This window comes from Schistocerca piceifrons, chromosome 6, assembly GCF_021461385.2.
Source record: "Schistocerca piceifrons isolate TAMUIC-IGC-003096 chromosome 6, iqSchPice1.1, whole genome shotgun sequence".
Classification (NCBI taxonomy): domain Eukaryota; kingdom Metazoa; phylum Arthropoda; class Insecta; order Orthoptera; family Acrididae; genus Schistocerca; species Schistocerca piceifrons.
The window spans coordinates 362,505,298-362,532,555 of NC_060143.1; the positions used below are offsets into that span (position 1 = coordinate 362,505,298).

A 27,258-nucleotide genomic window follows, 5' to 3' on the forward strand; every position below is an offset into this window, starting at 1 on the left:
CTCTATGGGCTGCTTCATACTCACTGGGCATAACTTTTTGAGCGATGAGATAGTAGGACCCAGATCAGAATGTGTAGAGACTTTCTTCAGTAGGCAGTTCCCAGCCCAATATTATGTAACATACTACTACTGACATTGAAACTTCTCTACTATTACCTTTATAGTAGTCCAATGTGCAGGTCTATACACGGTGGAATCTCTCTGCATAGTCCAGATCATCTTGCTGTATTAGTTAGTTAATAAAAAAAGGATTTACAATATCACTTCACAAATTGCAAGTAGTGGTGTTTACTCATAAATGCGTGCTGCATCTTGCTCTGATATCAGTAACCTGGACTGCACAATTCATTGAAATAATCAGTAACTTGTGGCTGATGTGGGCAGTGCTTACATTAGACATCTCCTGAGGCTAGAAAAAGTGATAAACTTTCCTGTACATTGGCACATACAGCTACAACAACTGTCATCCTTTACTGATCACTTGTGCAACTTAGTTTGATTACAATGTACAGTGTGCTCTTTTATCACAAATGCATCAAGTTAGGACAATAGTACACCTGCTAAACTACAGCAAACAACCTTTAATACACAATAAGGATGGATCCACAATTATCACTTGACAGTTCAAATAAAAGTCGATGCTGAGTTGTAAAAATGTAGACACATGCCATGAGAAGCATGCAGATAGACTACAGCCAGACAGATCCATCAGCATCTGTGTATTGACAGCCCAAATAGTTATCCAAGTGAGATCCAGTAAGCAGCCTGGTCACATATGTGCAGCACAAGTGAGGTAGACACTAGAGCCTAGCATGATATGACACTTGTTCATGCTGGCAATGCAGCCAGTTTTATTCCCTGAATGATGCCAGAGGCCATGCCCACATGATTGCTTATAGTCTCCTCTTGTCAGCTGCAAGTAAAGTCTGTGGAAGTGTATTCCAAAGACAGTCAACCTTACTGTCCGAGGCACAGATATAGTGACCCTCCCCACTTGCTTAACTGGCCCTTCGTATCGAAAGTTTCCCTATTGCTGACAGGATTGTCACACTGACAGAAAGGAGGGGTGCATGAGCAAGCCAGAAATGGATTCAGTGTGTTTCTCGATGTCAGCTGGTGTCGGTGGTTGTGCTGTGTCCTCCCTTGCAGAGGGGGCATCATCATAACACTGGCAGAGGGGGCATCATCATAACACTGCAGCTGACTAGTGCTGGCATTCCTTTCTCTGGTTCACTGCTGGGAGTCATTGGTGCTGGTGGTGGACAGTGTCCTACTACATGGAGTACCTGATTTGACATCACTGGACCTACGGTTGTTGGCTTGTCTATCTGGCATCTAAAATTGTACTGAGTGAGCTCCCCAGTATTGGTTGGCTCAAGGTGGAAGCTGCCAGGTGCGGGCACAGCTGCCATACCAAAATGGCGCTATTGTCTTCCACAGTGAAAATTTGTCATCCCTGGGTGGCTTTAATGACACCTGTAAGTGACCCTGAAACTCTTGCAAAGATGGAGTCCATACATCTGTACCCAGAGCCAACAGCTGGGTTGTCACGGATGTTATATAGGCCTCAGGAGTGTCTTGCATCTGTATTCATGCAGCATTTCTGTCATTGTGCACACTTGGATTAGTGGAGTCCTGGAGGAGACTAGGAACTAGCTCTGGACCTATGCTTTGGGGACAGCTGACATTATTTTTCACATCTGTACCTGACATATCGGACTCTGAGTAACTGTCACTGACAATGAGCCACAGCTCTGAAAGGAATGGGCCAATGAAGCCCTTAAGTTCACATTCCTACAAGTGCTGTGCTGTTTGCCAGGCATGAAATTTTTGCAGGAATGCTGACTGGCTTGATGTGCAGAAGTGGGCTGCCCTTTCTATGTCCTGCAAGTTGCCAGGTCAGTAGGTACGCCACTTTGGAAGTACCTTCGTGCTTACCATACCACAGTGGTCAGCATGATGGAAGTTTATGACACACTGACACAGTGTCAGCAGGATGATAACCTGGCAGTTGTCTGTTGTCAGCTTCAGTACTCCCTGTATCACCTGGATCTTATTTTTTAGAGAAGTATATTTGAAGTTCTGGAAGGGAGTGGAGTGGGAGGCATTCCAACCAACCATGAACCATGGTGAATATATCTTTTAATTTGCTTTACAAGAAGGTCCTCCCTCAGCCATGTCCTCTACAGTTACAGCTTGCAGACAGTTTTGTAGGGTGTCATTTGGAAACACTGTGGAGGATCTAACTGGCCCCTTAGGCAGTCTGACACTGAATTGTGGTAATGAGGTGAAATTTTGTGCTGTAGAGAAATTGATGCAATTTCTGAATGCCAAATATGATCACAGAGGCTTCTCTTTTAGTTTGAGAATTTGGGCTGAAGTTAGCGTTTTAGACACATATTTGATGGGTTGTTCATGCCTATCAGTACTTTTGTGAGAAAGGATGGCTGTATTTGAGGATCACTATATGACTGTTCTACTGCCACCATCATATATCTCACATGTGGCTTATGAGAATAAGAAAGAGAGATTAGGAAGAATAATGAGGTGAGGTGTGGCAAAGTGTGAGAAGTTTCTGTCAGTGAGTGTTTTGCTACAATAGCCGTTCACCCTATTAGAACACAGTACATTTTTGGTTAAAACTTCTTTTAAGAGCTTTATACCATTTAGAATGCGGAGTGACCACTTGGACACGGAACATTCCACACTCATGCATAATGGTGGTTGTTGAAGCATGTGCAGATTTTCCAGTACAAAAGTATTGATGACATTACCAACCTCAACTTAGGTGCTTGGTGTATGCCACACCTGTAACATACTAGAAATCACTGAGTCATATATCTATATCCATACTCCGCAAACAACTGTAAAATGCATAGCTGAGGTACCACATTTTAATGTTTCTTCATGTTCCATTCATGAATGGACCACAGGAAGAATGACTACTTACAGCCTCTGTGAATGCCTTATCTACATGATCCCTATGAGAAAATACATAGCGGGCTTCATCATATTCCTAAGAGTCCTTATTTTATACTGTTTCTCAAAACTTTTAAGTTGACATGTATCATCAGGTGTGCGCCAATTCAGGTTTTTCAGCAGTTTGATGACACTTTCCACAGTTTGAAACACAGCTGTGATGATTCATGCTGCTCTTCTTGATCAACATTCAATATTTCCTGGTACTTTTATTTGTGGTGCATCCCACACACCTGAGCAATATCCTTGGGGGAAGGGGGGGGGGGGGGCATGAGTGTTTTGTAAGCAATCTCCTTTGTAAGCTGACTGCATTCTTCTTCCATTATCCTACCAATAAAGTCTGCCACCTGTGTTAACTATGACTGGGCTTATGTGAGCATTCCGTTTCATGTCCTCTAAAATTGTTACAGTAGTCAGTTATTCGTATGAATTGACTAATACAGTTTGTGACTCATTGATATTGAAGCCATAGGATAATATGTTAACATGTTTTGTGAAGAGCACAGTTTTACATTTATAGCAAATTACCTATTTGTGCACCACTTGGACAGGATCTGACTGAATATTTGTGCAATTTTTTTCAGATACTACTTTACTATAGATAACTCCATCATCTGGAAAGGTCCCTTCATTACTACTTATATTCTCTGTCAGGTCGTTAATAACAGCATTTTGTGGCATCATCCACCCAAGAGCCTTAATTGATGGCTATCAAGATGCAACGTGAGAAAAGCATGAGTTGGGTTTCTCATGACTGATGTTTTTAGTATCCATGCTGGTTGGCATGGAGGAGGTCATTCAGCTAGAGATACCTCATTACATTTGAGCTTGGTGCATGTTTTAAAGATACTACAACAGAGGGATGTCAATGTTAAATGACAGTAGTTTTGTGGCTCAGTTTGTTACCCTTCGTGATGTCAGCCGATTTCAGCACCACTGGCACTAACATCTACTATATTGCTCACTTTTGCAGTGATGCAAGAATTAAATTGGGGAAATACTCTTGGATCTTGCTTTGTAAAACACCATTCAGAATCAGACATCAGAATTTCTGCTTTTGTTTTCCAACCCTCAATTGCAGTTCCTGTTTTATATGTGAGTGTGTCTGGACATTAACTTTAGTGCCACTGACATCCTTCACATATTACCAGACTATCTTTGGGTTTTTGTGAGAAGATGTTTTACAAGACTCTGCCACAATAATCATTAGAAGCTATATGCATTGTCCTATGCAAATGCATTTCATTCAAATTATTATCTGTCTGTAGCCCTATGCTTTGAATTACACCTACTCTGCAGCCATCGCCACATCTTTAGAAATGTCTTCACTGAGACTTTATACCATAAAATATCCCTCCCACCACAAACTGTTCTGCTTTGTACATATTTATCAGGTGTTTGGTTCCTCTATATGCTCTTGCCTAGAGCTAAATGTTTCAAGTCTTCCTTTAGATAAGACATTATTAAGTCTTTATCTGCTTTACTGAACATGTAATTGTTTTCTTATTTCAGTCTCCTTTTGTAAATGAGTAATCATTATTGCTGCAACTGTTGCATGATCACAGTTTCTGTGTGGACATCCTCATAGGGGTCTGGTCTGTTTGTTACCATTAGGTCCATTAGATTTCCATCATGAGTGGGTTTCTCTACTATTTCTTCGAAGCAGAAGTAGAAAGCACTTTGGATTGTGCGAGTGCAGGCTTTCTCAGTGAATTTCATATATGAAGTCTTCACGGGTTGTCAGTCGAGTGGCATCATCGACTTGTAGTAACGTTTCGATGGAATGCGTCTCCATCATCTTCAGGTGAAGTGTCGGGATATTGTCAGTCCAGCAGAGATATAAGCCCGTGACCGACGATATCCTGACGCTTCGCCTGAAGATGATGGAGACGCATTCCATTGAAATGTTGCTACGAGACGACGATGTTACCCGGCTGATAACCCGTGAAGATTTCATATACACTTTGCATTGTTTCCCAGGATGTTTTGTACCACTACTTACAAGACTGTAATTATCTCAGTGTATTGTTGGAGAGCAAATATCTTCCATTGATGATAGTATATTTGGAGATGTACTAGGAAGATGAGATTTTTCTCTAAGGTATTCAGTTACACCAGGGATGAGTCTGATGGTCAAAAGAAGAACTGAATTGAAAGTTTATGCTCACCCTAGTTGCTGAGAATTGATCTGTCTCAAGTTCCTGAAGTTATTTGCCACTTACAGTGACTCAGATACTTTATTCAAAATTTTGCTGATCTTGTGAGTATTATGATTCACATACATCGTACTTTCCAATCATGACAATTATGTGAGAAGTTATGAGAGATTAACATGGTATGCTAGATCAGAATTCAAACTAAAACGCTTGTCTTTCATGGTGTATGCCAATATGTGTCAATGAAATCATTCTTTTCAAAAGAACTCAGCAGCAGAGAGACCAACCACTGTGAGTGTATCATAATTCAGTATCTGACTGTAGAAACAAGGATGTTATTGTTAACAATAGGGAATAAAGATATTGCTCTAAATGTACATGTGAGTGTTCACATCTGTTACTTAGAGAGAGTATTCAGATGAGACAGTGAGAAGGACAGAACATCATCACATCCATGGATTTCCTCACCAGCCAAGATGCAAGTACTACATTATGGATAAGATACATCTGTGAGAAATTATGAAATTATTGGTGCCAGTGCTATAAACTGAGAAAAGGTTATAAAAGATAGCAGTTATTCTTTTTACTGATACTGTACTTGCCAACCACTACTCAGTAAAGGGAAAGACAAAAAGCAATCAGTAATTAACACCTTTGATATGGATGCAGAATAAGTGAAAAGAAAATAGCAGTGGTTAAAAATAATTTCTTATTTTCTGTTTCACTAATTTTATACAAAAAAAAGACTTGTCATCTGCTGTATCATATTTAGGATATTGTTGCATGAACATCGCTAAAAATGCATATGATGCCTATATATATATATATGTGTCTAGAACCTGCAGGTATTTTTTGGATTTTTGTTTCCAGGTTGACAAGTCTGATTACATTGCTGGCTTCCCCAGTTCTGTAGTTCAAATGATTAGCTTTTTGTGCTTGCTGCATAATTGAATTATATGTCTCAGAGATTTCTCCAAAACTTTTTCATCATTTCTCCACAGCCGTAAAATATGAAGTACATCGAATTTTTTGTGCTATATTAATTTACCTCATCCTCTTATTAATTTTCTTCATCCTCTATTTTGGAAATTGCATTGTGCTATGTATGCAAGCAGTCAGAAATATATTTCTCTTAGCTGTCATTTTCAGTTTGTTCTTATTTTGATTATGTCTTAAAATTTGTTTCAGAATGAAAATCCATTACATTAATACAGCTTTAGCATGGCATCAGAATTTATTGTGCCATGATCTATAATTTATCGATACAGTGGCACAACACAACCTGTAAACTTTTATTAGTAAAAATAGTAAAATGATGTAGAGATGTGAAACAATACATGGAAACACTTCTAATAATGACATATGTATTAAACAATTACTTTTTCAGGTGCATGTCAGAATATGATATGTACTTTATGCTGAAAAACCTGCAAAATTAGCTTGTAAAATTTCCTAGCAAAATATTCTCTAACTTACATGATGTATGTGCTTTAAGGAAAAACTTCATCACATACAATGGAAACTTTTCTAAAAGCATTGAAGTCTTCTATATTTTTAATATGGATGTTTCAGAAATATCACAGCTTTCTTCTACTAGTGATGATCACAAAATCTCAAGTCAAAAGTCTGATGATAGCTTGCCTCAACAAAAGGCATCCAAACTTCGGTTTGGGTCAGCTGTAGAATTTAGACATTCTTCAGGTAATTCTTGTCCAGTCACCCATCATTCCTGTAGCACTTCCCACTATCCAGTTTGTTCCACACATCCTCTGCAACTGGTGTACTTGAGATGTTGCTGAATGCACATTGATCAAAAACATGTTGTTATCTGTATAGTACAGTCACCGTTCTCTCTCTCTCTCTCTCTCTCTCTCTCTCTCTCTCTCTCTCTCTCTCTCTCTCTCTCTCCCCCTCCCTCTCCGTATCTCTCTCGCTCGTTCTCTCTCTCTCTCTCTCTCTCTCTCTCTCTCTCTCTCTGTGTGTGTGTGTGTGTGTGTGTGTGTGTGTGCGTGTGTGTGTGTGTGTGTGGGTGGGTGGGTGGGTGTGTGTGTGGGTGTGGGTGTGTGTGTGTGTCTGTCACCCTCTCTCTCTCTCTCTGCCCCTATCTTGGACAGATAGAATGGATGAACAGACAGACACACATGCGCGCGCGCGCCCACACACACACACACACACACACACACACACACACACACAAACACACACATTCACGTGCATATGTTCTCTCTCTCTCTCTCTCTCTCTCTCTCTCTCTCTCTCTCTCTCTCGACTCCTTGAAGGAAGACCACACAAGTACATGAAATGCATCTTATGCACAAATTCAGAAGTCTTACACACTTTACAATGTCATGAAGCTGAGTATGAAGAGATAACAATGTTGGAAGTTCCTGAATGGAGCAATACGTGAAATGAGGGAAAGGCAACCATTCGCCTTTAGCTGGCCAGTGCCTGGAGCATAGATGTACGTAATGGGAAACCATATTCATATTAGCTTTCGAGCTCTTGTGCTCTCATGAGACTCACTGTGGCCACAGGAGTGTACATTTAAGTATCTGTGTGTGAATGTGTGTACCTTTGCTATAAAAAGAGCAAGAGCTTAAAACGTAATGTGAATGCTGTTTCCTGTTAAGTGTCTCTGTGCACCACGCATCGGTCCAGTATAGATAAGTGATTGCCTCCCCTTCATTTTATATTCTGAGCATGAAAAGAGTAACTCTTGTATTTACTGAGACACTTCTCAGTAACTTAATTCTAGAAAATAAATTACTGGCAGTACTTCTCAAGGAGATGGTTCTGGCAAAGGCAATAATTATAAATTATATGTTTCTTGCTTCTTGGTAACCACATAAGCTATGCAGGAGATGTTATGATGATGAAAATTATATGAGTGGCATTAGGATATATTCCTTCTTTAAGCTGACAGTTATTTATCCATATCACAAAATACTGAATTAACAAACAAAAACTGAGAAAAGCAACTGTCACTTGCAGCTCTTGGGTGTCCTTGTGACAGAAACTGCAAAAAATATTTTAGAGCGCAGTTACATATTTACAATAGAGATTAAATGATTTACTAAATATCCTCTTTTTTCTTGTGACATCAATCACAAAAATATTTCAAAATGCAGTTAGCAGTTTTGACTAGCCAGTAGTCATCATGAGACTGTAAATGCTGCATATGGTGAAGGTTATCATTGTGTTATCAGCATTAAATATACTTATGTTGACAAGGCAATGGAAACCTTGCTTTATCTCTTGCAGGAGGTGCATTGAGGCAGTTTGGTAATGACCACTGACTGACTGAAACTAGTAATTGCATTTTGAAATGTTTTTGTGATTGTTTGCACAAGAAAGTAGAAGAAAGTGTGGTCTTCTTCCATCTGTGGCAATCTGCAACTCTCTTGGGAATCTCATAACATTTCTGACTTTTATTTTGCTTAGAGTCAATCATATGTGAATCATTGGAGAGTCCCAAGCTTTTGACATAAACTGTTTGCCTGTCTTTCGTTATAACAGCTTCTTTGACTATATTGCACTCACAGCTTCTCCTCTCTTAAGTATATCACTTGGTCTACTATATTTCAAGTTTAGTCTTTTTCTTTCAGAAACTCTGTATCTGACCAAAAAAAGATTATGTCCAAACCATTTTTTTCACATCCAGTTTACCTCTGCAATTTCATTAAATCCACTAATACATTTGCATTCTGAGAATACTCTGCTAACGTTTTCCTTTTTATTTTGAGCCTCAAATGATTGAATAACAAGAATTTCATGGGTGTCTTCACAATGAAATTTTTGCTAACATGTTTAATGGTGAAGTCTGATTTACTTCCTCCTCATGCCACCCAGAGCACTGTGCCTTTCTGACTAGGGGCAATCTTTATTAATCAGAGGACTCTGTTTGCATCTTACAGTAATTTATTTAGTTACAAAAATAATAATTAAACTGTAAGTAAAATAAATTAATTCCAGGAAACATCTTATTACTAGGTGGCAGTAACCAACATACAGTTAAAACATTACAGGTCCACTTACTTTTGTGACTAGTGAGTTTCACTGCACTGTAGAAGAGAGAAGGGCAGTTTGCAGGCATCAGGAATGTACAAGGATTGTCTTGGACATTATTTTCAGCACCAAGTCAAAAGAGATTATAGTAGTGCAAGGTGAAAATAAAATCAGGTGACAACAACAGACAAGATTTGACAACTTGAGATGTTACAAATTGCAGAGAAGATATATGACAGTTGGTGATAATCAAACAGGACACATAATGACCACAAAGTTATCAATAAGTTTGAATGGACAGAATCAGAGTGTTTACACATAGACATGGAGAACATACCATTACACCATAACCAGGGAACATAGTGCCTGTTTCACAAAGGATGATTTGAATTACTCTGTGCACCAACACTTCAATACCTAGAAGTTGGGACAATACCTAGAAGGTGAGAACTAATTCTGAGGCAAATGATTAAATCAGTTTATGCCACTCTCTCTGCATATTACTCACTCCCTTCTCCCCAACTACTTCTCCATCCTCACCCCTCTCACCCTCATCAGACTTATTTCTGTGTCATTCCCTTTTCCCCTCCCTCTCTCTTCATATATTTACTTTCTCTCTCTCTCTCTCTCTCTCTCTCTCTCTCTCTCTCTCTCTCTCCCTCACACACACACACACACACACACACACACACACACACACACACACACACACACACCTGTCCCACTCCCTCTATACAGTCACTAACCTGTCATTTTTCTTTGTTTATTTTTTCTTCTCTGTTAATATTCTTTCCATTTTTTTTGTCTCAGTTCATTTTTGTTCTGTTGCAGACTCACCTCCTTTTATCTTTAACTCAATCTTCCTGTTATTCCTAGCTTTTAAGGCATTTTGATCTTTTATTTCATATTTGATTTTCTTTTCAACCTGATACAAAATACCTACCCTGTTTTTGACAGCTTGAGTGGCATTCCTATAAAAATTTTGCAGTGTCTCACTTCTTCTAAATCATGTAATTCACTTTTAGCAGAGCACAGAACACCATCATGTAGAAGCTTTTGTTCCATCTCTTAATTTACTGCCACACTGTAAGAGAATATTATCTGCAAACTCAAAGCTTTCCCTAATGTATACACTTTTGAAGTAACTTAATTTACAGGGATAAGATTGGGTAAAATTATCCACATCAACTGATGTTTTGACATGCAATCTTCTTATCGTTCTCATGTAACATGGTCTGTTTGTAATCAGCAATTTAAAACTAGTGTTAAACAGTGTTCTGACTGAATTTGTCAAGATTAAACCAGCACATGATCTTATAGATAAGGGTAGAAAATTTATTTTCATTTCTGCATGGGTTCCTGTTCTCTCCCTAGTGAAAATCAGAGGAGTTGAATAAGTGCTTCTCATTTCTATATTAGCGTTAATTATCAATAAAATTTTGCCAAGAGCTATCTCTGGTTGGCATGTGGAGTGTCCAGTTACCAGATTATCTAGATTCAAGACTGAATACTTCTATCAGCTGCATGGCAAACAGCAGCTTTCATTGTACAGCTGCATAAGTAGGTCTGTACTGTAAGCAGACCTCTGTCTTTGTATAAGTAGATAACTATTTTGTTTGAAAAACACTATTGCCATCAAGTAAATATTAAGCTACCAATAGGAGATACTATTGTGGACTATTCTCTTCTTGTCTGAGCTGTTTACCATACGTATTTCACTTCTGTACAAAGCTAGACTCCATGCAAATGCCTTCAGGAAAGACGTCGTAATACTTACATTAATATTTGCTGTCAACAAATTTCTCATTTTCAGAAATGCTTTTCTTGCTCTTGCCAGTCTACATTTTATGTCCCTTCTGTTTCTGCTATTGTGAGTTATTTTGCAGCCCAAATAGCAAAATTCATCTACTAACTTTAACCCTTTGACTGCTGTTGACGAGTTTACTCGGCATGCTGCGTGCCGCTCCCTGGGTGCTAATGACGAGTATAGTTGTGGCCGCCGGTTTTCCCCTGAGTGCTGTTGGCGAGTTAAGTCGCCCCCGCTTGCCGGCCCCTGAGTGTTGATGACGACTATAGGTGCACCGCTACCTGAGTGCTGATGACGAGATAACTTAGACAGCGGATTTCCCGTCCCATGTCTCAGTAGCCTTTCGCAGTTCTGGCCACTAGCTTGTCTGTTGTGAGCCTAGGCTTCGCACTACAGTTCACTGTTCAACGGAATTTACATCAGTGTTCTTCGCATCCTGTATTTTACAAGGAAAATGGCAAGACGTCGTGGTTGCACTGAGGAATAAATCATGGAGATTCTTACGAGGAGCGACAGTGAGGGTGAACTACTTGATTTTGACTAAAGTGATAGCTCTTCCACAGAGTCCGAAAGCTCTATTCATAAACCGTCCACGTCAGCAGGGGTGTCAAAGCAGTCTCATGTTTCAACAAGAAATATTAGTTGTTCTGAATCTGAAGAATCAGAAAGTGATAGTGAAACGCCTACGAAGAAAGCATGTCTTAGTGATATATTTGACTGGAAAGAAAATGACTTTCAGCCAGTTAATCACGCATTTGATGATACGCTGTCGGGACACGTGTGTCAAATAGGGAAAGAGTCAAGTATTCTGTCAGTTTTCATGTTATTCTTTACACAAGAACTGATGAAATATATAGCTGATGAAACGAATCGGTTTTATTTATTCACACAGGAGAATACTCCCGAATCTGCGCATTCTCGAATCTCAAAGTGGAAAGATATTGAATATGAAGAAATGTATTGTTTCATAGCTGTTTGTCTTCTGATGCCTCGCGTGAAAAAACTGAAAATTAGCGAATACTGGACCAGAGATGTTCTTCTAAATACGCCAATTTTTAGTGAACTCATGTCAAGAGACTGCTTTTTGTTACTTATGAGAATGTTACATTTCAGTGACAACTCTGCCAATACTGGAGGAGACAGATTATTCAAAATTAGGAACATTGTCAATAAAGTTCATACAGCTTTCCATTGTGCATTTAATCCACATCAGAAACTCTGCAGTGATGAAAGTTTGTTATTATTCAAAGGACGCTTATCTTTCAGACAATTCATTCCATCGAAACGGAGTAGATTCGGTATGAAAACATTTGTGTTATGTGATTGTAAGACTGGCTACATCTTGGATTTCATTGTTTATACAGGGGCATCAACAGAAACCGAGTTCCACAATTTGGGGAAAAGTGGTGACATAGTGGCTATACTTATGAAGCCCTATTTAGAAGGTGGACATACCCTCTACGTCGATAACTGGTACTCAAGCCCAGACTTGTTTGCCTGGCTTCACAGTCATGGGACGAACGCATGTGGTACTATCCGTAAGAACAGATGCAACATGTCGAAACTTCAGAAGAAACTGGAACATAGGGATATTCAATTTATGTGTGCTGATACAATGCTTGCTATAAAGTGGTGTGACAAAAGGGAAGTGTGGATGTTGACCACATGTAACACCACAGAAATGGTTGACACAGGAAAGATTAACAGGAATATTGGAGAAAAAATTAAGAAACCACAATGCATTGTAGATTATAACTTGAATATGGGAGCAGTTGACCATTCTGATATGCTGCTTAGCTCTGTCGGATGTATACGGAAAACAATGAAGTGGTTTAAAAAGTTCTTTTTTCACATTCTAGATCTGTGTGTTTTAAATGCTCATGTCCTACACAGATCACTAACAGATCGTAAAATGACGATAGCAGAGTTTCATCTGTCACTGGTAAGGGAACTTACAGAAACGTATGCGTTAGAGCACAGAAAAGCTGGCAGAGGAGGGGCTTCTGATGATAATCCTCTAAGATTTGGGGGAAGGCATTTTCGAGACATTATAACAAGTGAGCAAGCCAAGAAAAGTGCGCTAACGCGTAGATGCATTGTTTGCTTGAAACAAAAAGTGCATCGAGAAAGCAGGTACGAATGTAAAAGTTGCGCTGTACCATTGTGTGTCGTACCCTGTTTTGATAAATACCACACAAAACAGAATTACTAATTGCAGCATAGAACAAATACAATAATGCTATTAGAAAAAAACTTCAAAAACGAAAGAAATATATATAAAGAAACGGAAAAACAAAATAAAAATGTTTTTAACTTCGGCAGTGCCGGTCCAAAGCCCGGATCAAAAAGAAGGATGTGAAACATATTCACAAAGTGTAAAAGTAACACCTAAATTTACAGTTCATGACTTTGAATTTTCTCTATAAGTGAATTTAATGTGCTAATAAAAAGACAGAGATTTCACAGCTTTCAAATGTTGGAAAATCTGTTGAATACTTATGTGCAACAATCACAAGTATTGTACAAATTTCGTCAAAGAAACAAAATTACACATAATCAGGTAATTACAAGGCGCAACAAATATTCGGGCAATTCAGTGATACAAACAGTAGGCCACGTGAAATTTCTTATCACACCAGAATACGAATTTAACGACGTGAAGTAAAATTGTTCTTACCGTTGCTCACAGTAAATTCCGATGTTGTAGTGCGATATGAAAGATGATCTGTATGTCGCTTTCTCCTATAAACGACGCAATACGATGTTTTGAACTACAAAAATAACGTACAGTAATCTATAATCTATGGCTCATTTTATTCGTTCTTGAGTTAGTACGGTGAGGAATGCATAGATAAATGCAGACATTATAAATGGGTATCCAAGAAAGAACAATAAACTATTGATGTAAAGCTAACGAATCACGTCACTTTCGGCATAATCTACAAAAATAGCGCAAGAAAACTACAAGCAAGATATCATTCTTGGTGACGGAAAATAGTTTTACCAGACAGTTTGATTCTATAATAATTCACCTGCAGGGGAACTACTTAGTGAGAGCATTTACGAGTATTCTGTATCAGCAGTGAGAGGACACAATATTTCGCATAGAGTCGCAGTCACTGCAGAAATATTCAGCACAGGGCGGGTGGGGCAGCGAGGGGCGATCCGCCCCAGGCGGCAGCTCGAGGGTCAGCCACATTAGCGCAGGTATACGGATGACACTGCAGGCCGCAGCGCCTCAGTGTGCCAAGCGGATCGTGCACCTCCAGCAGTCAAAGGGTTTACTTCTTTAAAAGACATTATTAATTCCATTCAGCTGATCTTCCAACACATTTGCCATCTCTGATAGGATTACAGAATCCTCAGCAAACCTTGAAGTTTATATTTCTTTTTCATAAACTTCAGTTCCCTTTTCAAGTTTCTTCTAGATTTCATTTATTCTTCTTGTTCAGTGAACAGGTTATGTAAAATGGGGTGGGGCTGCAACCCTATCTCAATCCCTTCTGAACCACTACTTCCCATTCATGTCATAAGTTGTAGGACATGAATGGGAAGCAGTGGTTGAGAATGAAGTGAGATAGGGATGTAGCCCCTCCCTATTTTACATAATCTGTGTGGTCTGATTTTTGAACATGTTACAGATAACTTTCCAATCTGTATTTTATCCTTACTACCTTCAAAATTTGTAAAAGTCTATTCTAGTCAACTTTGTCAAAAGCTTTCTCTAAATCTACAAACGCTAAAAATGTAGATTTGCTTTCCATCAGCCTGTCTTGTAAGATAAGTCAAGTGTCAGTACTGCCTTACAAATTCCTGCATTTCTGTATTATCTGATCTGTCCCAAGGTTGGCTTCTACCACTTTTTCAATTCTTCTTTAAAAAATAGGTGTCATTATTTTGCAACCATGACTTATGAAATTGGTGATTCAGTGAAATTCACACCTGCTATGACAGGCTTCTTTGGAATAGGAATTATTACATTTTTCATGAAGTACGAGGGAATTTTGCATGTCTCGTATATCTTACATACCAATTGGAATAGTTTTGTTATTGCTGGCTCTCCCAAGGATCTTTATAATTCTGATGGCATGTCATGTACTCCAGGGGCCTTATTTCAGCTTTGGTTTTTCAGTGCTCTCTCAAATTCTTCTTGCAGTATCATATCTCTCATCTTCTCTTCATCTACTTTACTTTCTATTCCTCTAATATTGTACTCACAATTGTATCCTTTACATAGCCCCTCTACATATTTCTTCCACCTTTCAGTCCTCCCTTCTTTCCGAAGTTTGGGGTTGTCAACTGAGCTCTTAATATTCATACGGTGCTTCTCTTTCCTCCAAATGTCTCTTAATTTTCCTGTAGGTGGCATCTATCTTTCCTCAAGTCATGCATGCTTATACAACTTTGCATTTGTCATCTAGCGGTTTATGTTTTCCCATTTTTGACTTTCTGTCAGTCTAATTTTTTGGACAACTGTATACCCTTTGTGTGCTTCATTTGCAGAATTTTTATATTTTCTCTTTTTACCAATTAAATTCAATATCTTGCATGACATCACTGACTTCTACTGAGCCCTTTCTTTTTGCTTCTTTGATCCTCTGCTGCCTCCCTTATTTAATCTCTCAAAGCAATCCATTCTTATTCCATTGTATTTCTTTTCACTGTTTCAGTCAATCATTGATTGATGCTACCTTTGTAACTCTCAAAAATCCCTGCTTCTTTCAGTGTATCCACAATCTGTATCTTTCATTTCCTATAACTTTTCCTATTCACTTTTAATTTGCAGTTCATTGCCAAAAAATTATGGTCAGAGTCCACATCTGCTCCTGGAAAAGTTTTGCTGTTTAAAATCTGTCTTCTACCATTACATAATCAATCTGAAACCTTCTGGTGTATCCAAGTCTCTTCCAATAAACAATCTTCTTGCATGATTCCAAATATTATCAATTATTAAACTGTCTCTGTGCAAAAATTGTATCAAACAGCTTCTCCTTTCATTACCCTACCCCAATCCATGTGCACCTTCTACATTTCTTACTGTTGAATTCTAGTCCCCCATCACAGTTAAATATTTGTCTCCTTTAACTATCTCAGTAATTGCTTTTACCACTCATACATTCTGGAAGTCTCGTCATCTTCAGAGCTAGTCAGCATACAAGCTTGTACTGTTGTAGTGGGTGTTGGCTTTGTATTTATCCTGCGCAGATGATCAGACCATATGTCCTGTTCTTCCTGCCACTATACTACACTAATTCCCACTACATCCAACTTCAGCTATTCATCTCTCTTTTTAAATAATCAAGCCAATCTACCCAGTTAAGGGATCTAGCATTCCATGCTCCATGACATCATCTTCCTGAGTAGTACCCACCTGAGTATCTAAACAGAGGACTACTTTACCTCCAGAATATTTTGCCCAAGAGGATGCGACAATCATTAAAAAATAAAGCTGCATGTTCCAGGAAAGATAACAGCTTTGATTTATCTTTACTTTCAGTCATTTGCATTACCAACATAGCAAGGCTATGTTGGGTAGTGTAACAAGCCAGACCACTCAGTCATCCAGATTGTTGCTGCTACACCAACTAAAAAGGCTGTTGCTCCTTTTCAGAAACCATATTTTTTTCTTTCCTCTTCACAGATACCCCTTTGATGTGGTTGCACCTACAGTTTCCTATCTGTATCATACAGGCACAGAAGCACCCCACCTCGACAATCTTATCAAAGAATTTAACCCAGTCAAATTTTCAAAGCTTTGACTAAATTTGCTGATGTTATAATAGTGGTTTTGCCTATCTTCATATCTAGCTTCCAAAATAAATTGTAGGGTCAGTATTGGCTCATGTTCCTACATTTCTCTGAAACCAACTGATCCTCCCCAATGTCGGCTTCAGTCAATCTGTCTGCACCTGCCTTCTTTGGTATTGAAATTATTACCTTTAATTCTGAGCGTATTTCATCTGTCACATATATCTTTCATATAAGGCACAATAGTTCTGTTGTGTTAGTTTATCACAACCATATCAATAATGCTTAGGATATGTGACTTGTTTTGACTTACATTTCGACGTTGATCTCTCAGGAGACAAACGACAATAGTTTAGTACAATTAAGGAATCAGCTTATTTTTTTAAATTTTTTTCTTTCTATTTACTGCTGAAAGTAGCAGATTTCCTTCTAAATTACTATGTTACATTTAGATGTGTTTTACTAGGCCACATTAAAGTGTGATAAGCTCACAGAGCAATAAGAGTATAATGATAATTGTTAATACAGTATAAAGACTAAATTTCAAACTGTAAATCATACATGTCTTCTGTTAATGCTTACATTGATTCATTTCACACCCCTGAAATTTCTCTTTCTTGATGGGACCTATAAAACATTATAAATGTGTAGTTTTCTCCCTGCATGCTCTCTTACGTAGTATGCACAACCTCCTAAGGGGTTAAACTGCAGACCACAAGCAGGTTGTATTACATTTAATGCCTTAATAATACTGAGGAAGATGGTTGTTCAAATATCAGCTTTTTTAGGCAGTCTGTCTGGTTGCATTTTATAATTTTATTTTGATTCACATCTTTTAAAATAATGTACATTACTGCACATTACAGATAAAATCACAATCAGATTATTTAAGAATAAGAAAAATGTGCTACAATGATTTTATCTACCTTTTATGTTTGTTCAGACCTGGAGATTATCATATACCTTTATTTCCTGAATTATAATTTTCATAATTTTGGGCTTTCCACATCATTCAACTGGCGTGCAGTGCTGCGTTTCTTTGACATAATGTTTCTAAGTTTTCTGTAACTTCTTTATAATGTATAGATTATTCACACTCATCTTGCAATAATTAAAGGAAGATCCTATTCTTTTATTTAAAGATTACATACTTTAGTGCAACTCATCTCAAATGTAACAAACTTCAATCAAGAATTAACTCATGTAGTAATATTCAACTACAGTCTATCTACTGGACACAGACTTTCGAGAACCACATCTTAAGAAACAGCTATTTTGTTGTCATTACAAAAGTATTCCTTGCTAATAAAATCAGGTTATAACATCAGCACTTTTATATGAAATTTGTAATGACAATGGCAGTGGCGAGCATAACTTGATTATGTGAAACCTAATAATGACAGTTAATGTCTTTAAACATACTAATATCATGTCCATATTAATCAAAATAATAAACCATAGCAGACATAAAAAAAATGAAAAAATCTAAAACAGAATACTGAACTTTAAAGTCATAATCTTCCAGTTTGTGAAGTTCATGCAGACCAGTTTTCACATCCTGGGATTCTAACTCTGACATTCTGATACGCATACTCCCTGAAGAGATTTGTGGTTAATAATATGGACTCATTCCAAAGATACTAATTATCACTCAGTGAACATTAAGCAATAAAATTATTTACTCCTACGTTGCAATTGCTAAACCATTGTACAGAAAGGTCTTTGAATTTGCAGCAGGACCGATAAACATGAATGACAAAACTCCATATTTTGAAAATTAAATTGAATAATTTCCTTCTGAAACACTCTCTTTATTCTGTAAAACGAGTTCCTTGCTCTAGTATACAGTCCTTCACTATATTTTGTTACTTATTTGTACTACCTACTATCACAGATGTCTTGTTTTCAAGTTCTGAAGTTTTTTATTTCTTTTTTGTTATTGTTGTTATTATTCCCTCTGTCACCATTCTGACTTCTGTGTAGTGCCTCATTCAGTGAACGGAGTGCCTGTGTACAATTGAAACTATTACTCATTATGCTGCTAATACCTGTAAGGTAGACAATCAGGTACATACAAAAGGAATTAATAACTTTATATGATTTTAACAGAGCTCCTTATTAAATATTTTTGCTATGAAATAGGCTACAGAGCTGTTACATTGAGCCCTGGTAAAGATGTTGTTTATGAGTACTGTATTTTGATCACTAAAATTTGTGAATTGTGGTTTATTTGTCCCATAACGTACATAATCTAAATCATCTGATTCAGATACAGGAGACATGTCAAACATACCAACATGACAAATCGTAGTGCATCTGAATTGAATTTCATTATTAGCTACAAATACCACTAAGAAATAAATGTTCTGCAAAATGAGAGTAATAATTTTAAGATCTTTGATAACAAAGCTGAAAGATGTGTGATGACCATCTACTTTACACTCTAATTGTTGATCAACAGAAATACATAAATTTCAGAATGGAGCAATACCAGATAATAAAAGGCAGTGGATATAATAGGCATAATTTGAATTCCTATGATTTGAGTATATAGTGCTATAGTAATACGGCTACAAACAATAAGAAACCAGTAGCACAGAGGAGAGAGAATGTCCTATGTTTGATTGTCTGCTACATGTAACAAGTTCACCCAGTAATATTCAAAATGAAAGCAATAGGAGAAAAAATATAGACCAGGTGAGAAAGGGAAAGACAGTACAAAAAGTACTTACTTCCGTTGTAGAGTATCTTTAATTTTATGTATTAAATATTCTGAATATTTTTTCCTCAGTGCTGTTGTAGATATAAGTTAAGTAGTGACTGTAAAAATTATTCTGAGAAGATATTGCTGATCATAATCCTGTTAGCTGATATCCAAGTTTTCATGGAGCTGGACTTGTATCACTGACAATGTTTGTATTGCCACTCACACACACACACACACACACACACACACAGTTTCACTTTTCTTTTAGGATCCTCATGACTAAAAACAAAATGTGGTTACATTCAGCAACTCAAGTACATCATTTTCAGTATTCATTCCTGACAACTTCACTTTTGGCATTGTCCTCTTCTTCCATATGCATGCATTTCTCTTTATTCCTCTCACAATTGGCTTTCTGCAGTTTCTCTTAGATTAGGGCATTGTAGCATAGCTAAGATTGCTTTTGTTTATTGTACATAATGAGTTCTGGTTACCTGATTGCTAGAAGAAGATATAGAGGAAAAGTCTGGTATTGAATTTGCACTGCTTCAAGATGCTTAGAGCATCAGTTAAAACAGATTATAATGCATAGTAGTGTTATTTGGGTTCTGTTGTAAGGAAGTAGTGTTAGGTACTGTTTAAAAAAAATGCTTTAAAACTGATTAGCATAAAGATTTAGGTAGATATAGTACAGTAAGTGAAACATTCAGGAATTAGCACTGTAAAATGCTGTCTTTTAAGTGAAAGAACTCTTTTTATTGGGGTTTCCTGGTATGTAAGGGATTGTCAGTAAAATCTTAGTATTGAACTGTAGTTTATGAAATTGGTACAGTTCTCCACCTTCATGTTTTATTTCTTTTTATTGCTATTTCCATGGTTATATGCTTTTTGGGCAGTGATGTTTTATTTCCAAATATATATAGCATGCCCTTTTGCTCAAAACACATCTTATGGAAGTTTTTTGAACTAGTTAACAAATGATTTCTAATTTTTCTTTCATTACTTGTAACAGTCTTGGCGGGATGATTTTACTTTTTATTTGGTTCTAATACAAAATTAACAGTTATTTACGAAAGGTCGAAAAAGTTCATTCTTCTGCATGAAACTTCCAATTCTTAATGAAATGAAAATCATCTATAAGTTCATTTTGTTTGTTGACCATTCAAAATTATATTAATTCACTGAAGCTGTAACAAGAAAATTGACACTGTAAGCTAATCCAATAGATAATACTAGATATAATTACAATACCTCCTATTTTTCTAATAAATAGAAATTAATTGTGAAACTGATCATCAGTAGGACCTCAGTCTCACATCTGATCCAGTCAGCCTAGTCCCCTTTGTTTACATCAGTGGTATTTTGTGGCAATATTAATGATGGACTGCCTGTGTCTGACACACTTGAATCCTCTTCTGACCATTTCGTCCTGTTTTGAATTTGTTTAGAGAAAGCTACACATTGTTTTTACTAATATCTTAGTTTGGCGCCTTGCTTAGGTACACTTCTGTGGTCCTTTACTGTACATTGTGGCTATCAAAATCTGTTGATTGTTGATAGAACACCACCATCTTTCAATATTTTGGCTATGTTGTCCTATCTTATGTCATTCTGATTAGAGGTTATACCACTCAACAATATGTATGAACATGTTCACAATGAAATGTGTTTAATTTTGTTTGCTCTATAAAGGGAAATGCTTCAGTAGACAAAGTTTTCAATATCTGAATCAGCAGTAAGACAACATATTTAAGTAGCTACTAATAACAATTTAGATGTTGAGCTGATAAGCTAGTGGTAGTGAAGATCAAATGGAAAGACAGAAAAGAGATTGGAAATCTGCTCCAATAATTGGGTGACGCATTTTGACAACAGTTAGTTACCAGTTGAAGTCATCCTGAATACAAAAAGTGACCAGGAGTTTACAAATCAATAGGTCCAGGTGGATGGATCATTTGCAGTGATGACTGTAATCTAGTTTCTGTCATGCAATGCAAGATGCTGGGTGGACAGATGCAAAGTTACATCAGTACCGTGCCTACTAGGACCTGAAAATTTGTTGTACCTTCTGCAACAAATAGTGAATGGCTGTCTCTTTGGAAGTCAGTCATCATCGCTACTGACTGTTTGTTTCCCAGCCTAGTCACAACTGAATTCACTGGTAAGGTGGTGCCAAGTTTGCAGATGTATGAACATAGGTTTGTTGATACAGGCAGGTGCTTACTTCAGCCCGTAGAATGCTGTCATGGAAATGGAGTGAAGAACTCTCTACTTGAAGCTCTACTACTTGCGTTGTTAGTTCAGCTATTTGTGCCTATATAGCAGCTTCTGTTTTAGAAGGGACAGCAACACCATTTGTAGATGGCAACTTCTTTACTATGTGATTGCCTGTCTTTCCCAGGTGTCAAGATGATGAGCACTTACAGTCTATATTTTTGAGGTGTTGTTAGGTAAATGCAACAGCCATATATTCTTTAGACTGTTATTATTTACTGCAATGCATGCTAGCATTTTAAAACATCAGATGAACTGCAATGGCATGTGGTCACCAAGTGCTTCAATACATAAAAGTTGATCTACACATTTGATCCCAGATTGTGATAACCAAAGAGTAAGCACATGTTTGATTGTGACATATATGTCAGTTCTTTATAGTGGGGGTAAAGATGTCTTGCAACTCTGTAGCCATGTATTCGTTTAAGTTGGCATCCACATAGCTTTATATATTGTTATCAGCAGTACTGTGAGCTGGAAAAAATTGATTTTCTAGTTGCTCAAACAATGACACCGGATTTTTGTGCCAAAATGGTGGGGTTTTAATGGAAATGGCTCTGACTGACATTTGATGCTCAATGCAATGTGATGCTAAGTGTTATTTGGGACTGCCAGGGTGTGGTTCCAACAGACTATGCTTATAACAGTCAAACCATAGCAAAAGCCTATTGCCAAAATCTCTTGAAAAGGTACGAAACTGTGTTAGGGAACCTGTGGGAGGGCACTGAAGGTGGAACACCCTACTCTGTGGCTGTGTGGTCTTTGTTGATCTTACCTCTCCTCCATGGGCATCCACAAGGGAGGAAAGGTTCACTTGCTCCCCCCTCCCCCTCCACCATATTGTGTAGTACACAGTTTTTATTCATTCCATAACATTCATATAGTTCTAGAAGTGAGTGGACAACCATTAATTATCATCTATTTCCTCCTCCTCCTCTTTTGCCTTTTCCTATTCTCCTGTAGAATCAGCATTGTTATATGGGTTGAGGCAATGGCAGTGGTAGTTGGTGGTTAGATGCCCTTCCTGATGCCACCATTCCCTCATGTGACGGCATTTGTGTATCCCCATCTGTCTGCATCTAGAGTAAATCTATGTTCAAGCGTGAGAATGTTTTATAAATGTTTGCTTAGCATGTATCTGAGGTGGAACATGGGTACCAGCCCAGTATTCACTTAGTTGTATGTGGGAACACACATAAAAACCACATTCAGGCTAGCCAGCTCATCAGCCCTCGTCATGAACCCCTGAGGCAGATTCAATCTAGGTAGGCCCACCATCCCATATCCTGGAAGTGGCCCTTTAACACACTTGGCTGGTTGGTTAGTGGATAACCAACAATTTTCAGGGACTTCATAAGTTTTTTTGCCACAAGGATAATATGCCCGTGGAAGACTCAGGTGCAAGACCTGCCAAGTCCACACACCCAGCACTTCCTATTCCAGTTCTGTCACAGGTTTATCCTAACCTACCAGGGGCTGGGCCACCTGTGAAAGCATCCATGTCATTTTCCAGCTCTGCTGCGATCATTGCACAGCTTTTTATATTGTTATGACTACCAACCAGCGGTCTACAAGGAACAGCGGCCACTGCCAAATTGTGGCCAAGAGCGAGGTACACCAACCAGGTGGACAACATGCAAGTGAACATAACATCATTGATTTCAATGGCTGCTTCATTACCCTAAGCCATTTGGATCCTTCCCTCCACCACTAGCCTTTCTGAACTGCGCAGATGGGAGTTATCCACACAACACATTCTCTGCTCCCATAATTACCTTGTCCACAACATACGTACCATCACCACACCCTCCACCCAACAATTTCCACCCCCTCTATCCTACCACCTCCTCCCCATTCTCGTATCTTGCACTCTTTGTTTGCCACCCTCTGCAGATGCGACCGCCCACCTTTGCCCACTCCTCACCTTTTTCACTGCATTTTCCCCACCTCCCTACCCCACAACCTCCTAACACTGCATCTGTTAGCATTCTAGTCCCTGCACACACTGCCAGACAGTGCTCTTCCCCCACCCATACACTGCTATCCGTTTCCCTTCCCCTTCGCCTTCTGCACCCCCTCTAGATTGCTGTTGTGATTCCACATGATGGCTGCATTCTGACCCAAGCTGCTGAAGTTGGTGGTCATGTGTGAATGAGGTGTGCTTGCTTGTGCGAATAAATGGAGTGTGTTTCTCTTTTTCCAGTGAAGGCTGTGGCCGAAAGCTTATGTTTAAGTGTCTTTTAATCATGCCTGTCTGCAACTTGTCTGTGTGTTATCTTTACAGTAATCAACAATCTATCTTTTGCTACATTGTTGATAAGTTTTTTTGTGTTACCTATATAATTTGGTTCTTGTGGCATGATATCTCTCAAAAGTGAACAGCTCTTTTATATGAAAAATGGAAATTTTAGAGTCTTGCACCCTCACCCCGTATAAATTCCTGCAGACACCCATGCTCTCCTTCCTACACCTAACTTGTGCTATGTGACTGTGACTGTACTTGCTCCATGGGATGACTTCAGACGTAAAATCAAACCAATAGCCTTTTGTATGTAAAAGTGCACAGACACTGTAAATTTCTGGTGGAAAGTCATTTCCTTGTGTAGGCTGATATTATTTTTAAATAACCACTTCATTTCATTATTTAGCAGTTAGTTAATTTTGACCCCTTCGGCATTATTAAGCTGTATTAGAGTTAAAAAAATTGTAACACATGTAGAATTAAACATTCCACACATCAGTGTGGGGGAAGCAACATGTGATGGAATCTGTAATAAATGTTTCACACAGCCACAACAGTTCCCTGTACAACTATCTCAAATGTGAAATCCATATGTAAAAAGGAATCAGTGCAACCCATGTGTGGATTTTGTCACTGTGCTATCATAAAACACCTTGAAATATGTTATTGTTAGTAACAGAACAATCCAAATATTAACTGTAAGTTGTTTATTTATACTAAGCTTACAGTATGACAAATGAATTCACGTAAATTCAAAAACTGTATTGACATACATGTGAAAGTTTATGCAAATCAAAATACTAAGAGAACATCACCAAACAACATAAGATAACTTACACCATTAGGCAGATAATTGCCACACACCTTGAACACTAGACTGTCAGCAAGTAAAACTGAGATACGGAATGAAGCAGTGGTAGAGGGCAGCCATGCATGAAAACTAGCGACTGTCATATAATGAGGGAAAATGAAGCCGTCTAGTGGAGAATAGCTTAAGAGATGACTGATGTGTTATAATTTAAAAAAATACATATATGGATGGAAAAAAATGTTTTAAAGGATAATACAGTTGCATTATTAGAAATGTTCTGCTTGTACGAATTTAGGCTATTCAGTCTCCCTCTCTGATATTTCAATTATAGATGCTGGCAGCCAACTTCAAGGACACCAGAGCATTTCAAAAAATGAAGAAAATCCTCCTTACTTTGCTACACTTCACTTTGAGAAAAAATACTTAATACTGTCATTAAATCTTCTCTTAGTCATACACACATATAATATGTAACACTCGTAATACTTCATACTTTAGGCAGTACATCTTAATCATCCACGCACATACGAGAGAGTGAGAACAAAATCATGTGCAAAGAAAAACGGCCAAGGAAAGGCACTTGCAGCCGTGAGGTGTAAGGTCGCAGAAGATGAAGCAGTGTGCGAGGCTGTCAGCCATATAAGAGCTCGGCCGGGCTGTGGTCGCCTATGGGAGTGAAACGGTAAGAAGCCAGAAATTGGAGAAGCGCATCATCAGCAGAAGCAGTCAGGAGCTTCCTCATCTGAGCCTTAAATGTGTGGACCGGTCATACAGCCTCACTACGATATTGACAGAGTCATCTATGGAGAACCCAAAAACGCGAAAGGCATCGAAACCAAAAAGATTCTCCGTGTTACTATGGTTGACCACAAATATGGGAACAGTGCGAATGACAGATTTGTAAGATACCTCAGCATCAAATTGTCCCAAGAGAGAAATCTTCTGTTCATTGTAAGTCCATAATTGGCTAGTGACAGGTGACAAGATTGAAGAACCCAACTGAAGATACCTCTGAGAATTGATTATAGTGGCAGCAGAACCATTATCCACCTGCATGCGAACATCTCAACCAAGTATTTGGACAGTGACGAATAATTTCCCTGAAAGGAAAGAAGTACAATTGACAGACAACACAGAATCAGAATCAGCGTCATGTTCATGAACATCACGTATGGTCAGATTTGCAATTGGATGACACATGACCCTTTTTTTTTGCAATTGCGACACACGGCCAACGTTGTGGGCAATCTTCTCGAGAATGTTTCGTAAAACACTGTGGACATGAAGGATGTTGCCGTGGGGTTTGCTGCAGTTTCTTAGAGGTTTGTTTACGGTTAGTCCGAGGCTGCACTTGGGAGCGTACTGTGGCCACATCGGCTGGTGGGGACATGCCACATGCTTCGTCAACATCGCACAGAGGTTGTATTTCCCTGAAGTCGCCCCATGCCTCTATTTGCGCTCCAGCGGCGCAAGAAATTTCGAAAGACTGAGCGATGGATAGGACTTCATCTAGAGTCAGATTTGCCAACTGAAGGGCACGTTGCCTAACTTCTTTGTCAGGCGCTGATCGGATAATAGCATCCCATACCATGGAATCGGCATAGGATTCTTTGTGAACTTCAGTAACAAACTGACACTTTCTACTGAGGCCGTGAAGTTCACCAGCCCAAGCGCGATAGGATTGATTCGGTTGTTTTTGACAACGATAAAAGTCAACACGAGAGGCTCCTACATGTGTTTGCCTTTGAAAATAGAGAGACAGAAGTGAGGACATTTCAGCAAAGGACAAAGACGCAGGATCTTTCAGAGAAGCCAATTGCAACAACAACCGATACATTTTAGGTGAAATCCATGAAAGGAGCAGAGCCTTACATGTTTGTTCATCCGCGACATGAAATGCGAAGAAGTGCTGCCGAAGACGTTTTTCGTAATCAGACAAGTCTTCCGCTGTCTCGTCGTAAGGAGGAAAATTAGGTAGAGACAACGATGAGAGACGCCGCGCATTTGATGCCGTAACAAAATCACTAATCGCATTTGAGAGAAGCGTTTGCTGTTCTATGAGACCTTGAAATAGTTGCTCTAAAGTAGCCATGAAAACATGTAGGTCAATGATGGAAAAGAAAAATCACTACCTCATCGCCAATTGTAATAACTTCAAGTTGAACAAATATATTTCAAGGAAGATGCAATACATGAAAGTCACAGATCAAGTAAACAGAGTAAGATGTGTGTACACTTAAACAGTTAAATCCTGACTGAGTCCAAGTCTAGCGGCCACTGGCTGGCTGCCCGCTTAGGTGGCGCTGCTGCTGCATGGCTGGCAGACAGCGCTGCATGTAGAGGACGCGCAAAACTGCGCCGCGGCATTTTGAAAGATCGGCGAGTCACAACATTATCCATAAAGGAAAAGAAGTATCAGCTAGACGACTAAAATTTATGGGATAAATTCAAATTTGACTATTCTTCATTGTCACCTTGAAGGCTGTGTCCTTGATTTATTAGAGAAAATAGAAATTATGCACAGCTTAA

The 27,258-nt window shown here is 38.5% G+C and overlaps 1 protein-coding gene across 1 annotated transcript in view; it reads left to right on the top strand.

The window, feature by feature from the left end:
* Window positions 1-27,258, top strand: part of LOC124803322 (protein unc-80 homolog) — a 995,149-nt gene that overhangs the window by 942,143 nt on the left and 25,748 nt on the right. The window contains exon 61 of the mRNA XM_047264506.1: window positions 6,708-6,836. Coding sequence (XP_047120462.1) covers window positions 6,708-6,836 — 129 coding nt within the window. The remainder of the gene's footprint in view (window positions 1-6,707; window positions 6,837-27,258) is intronic.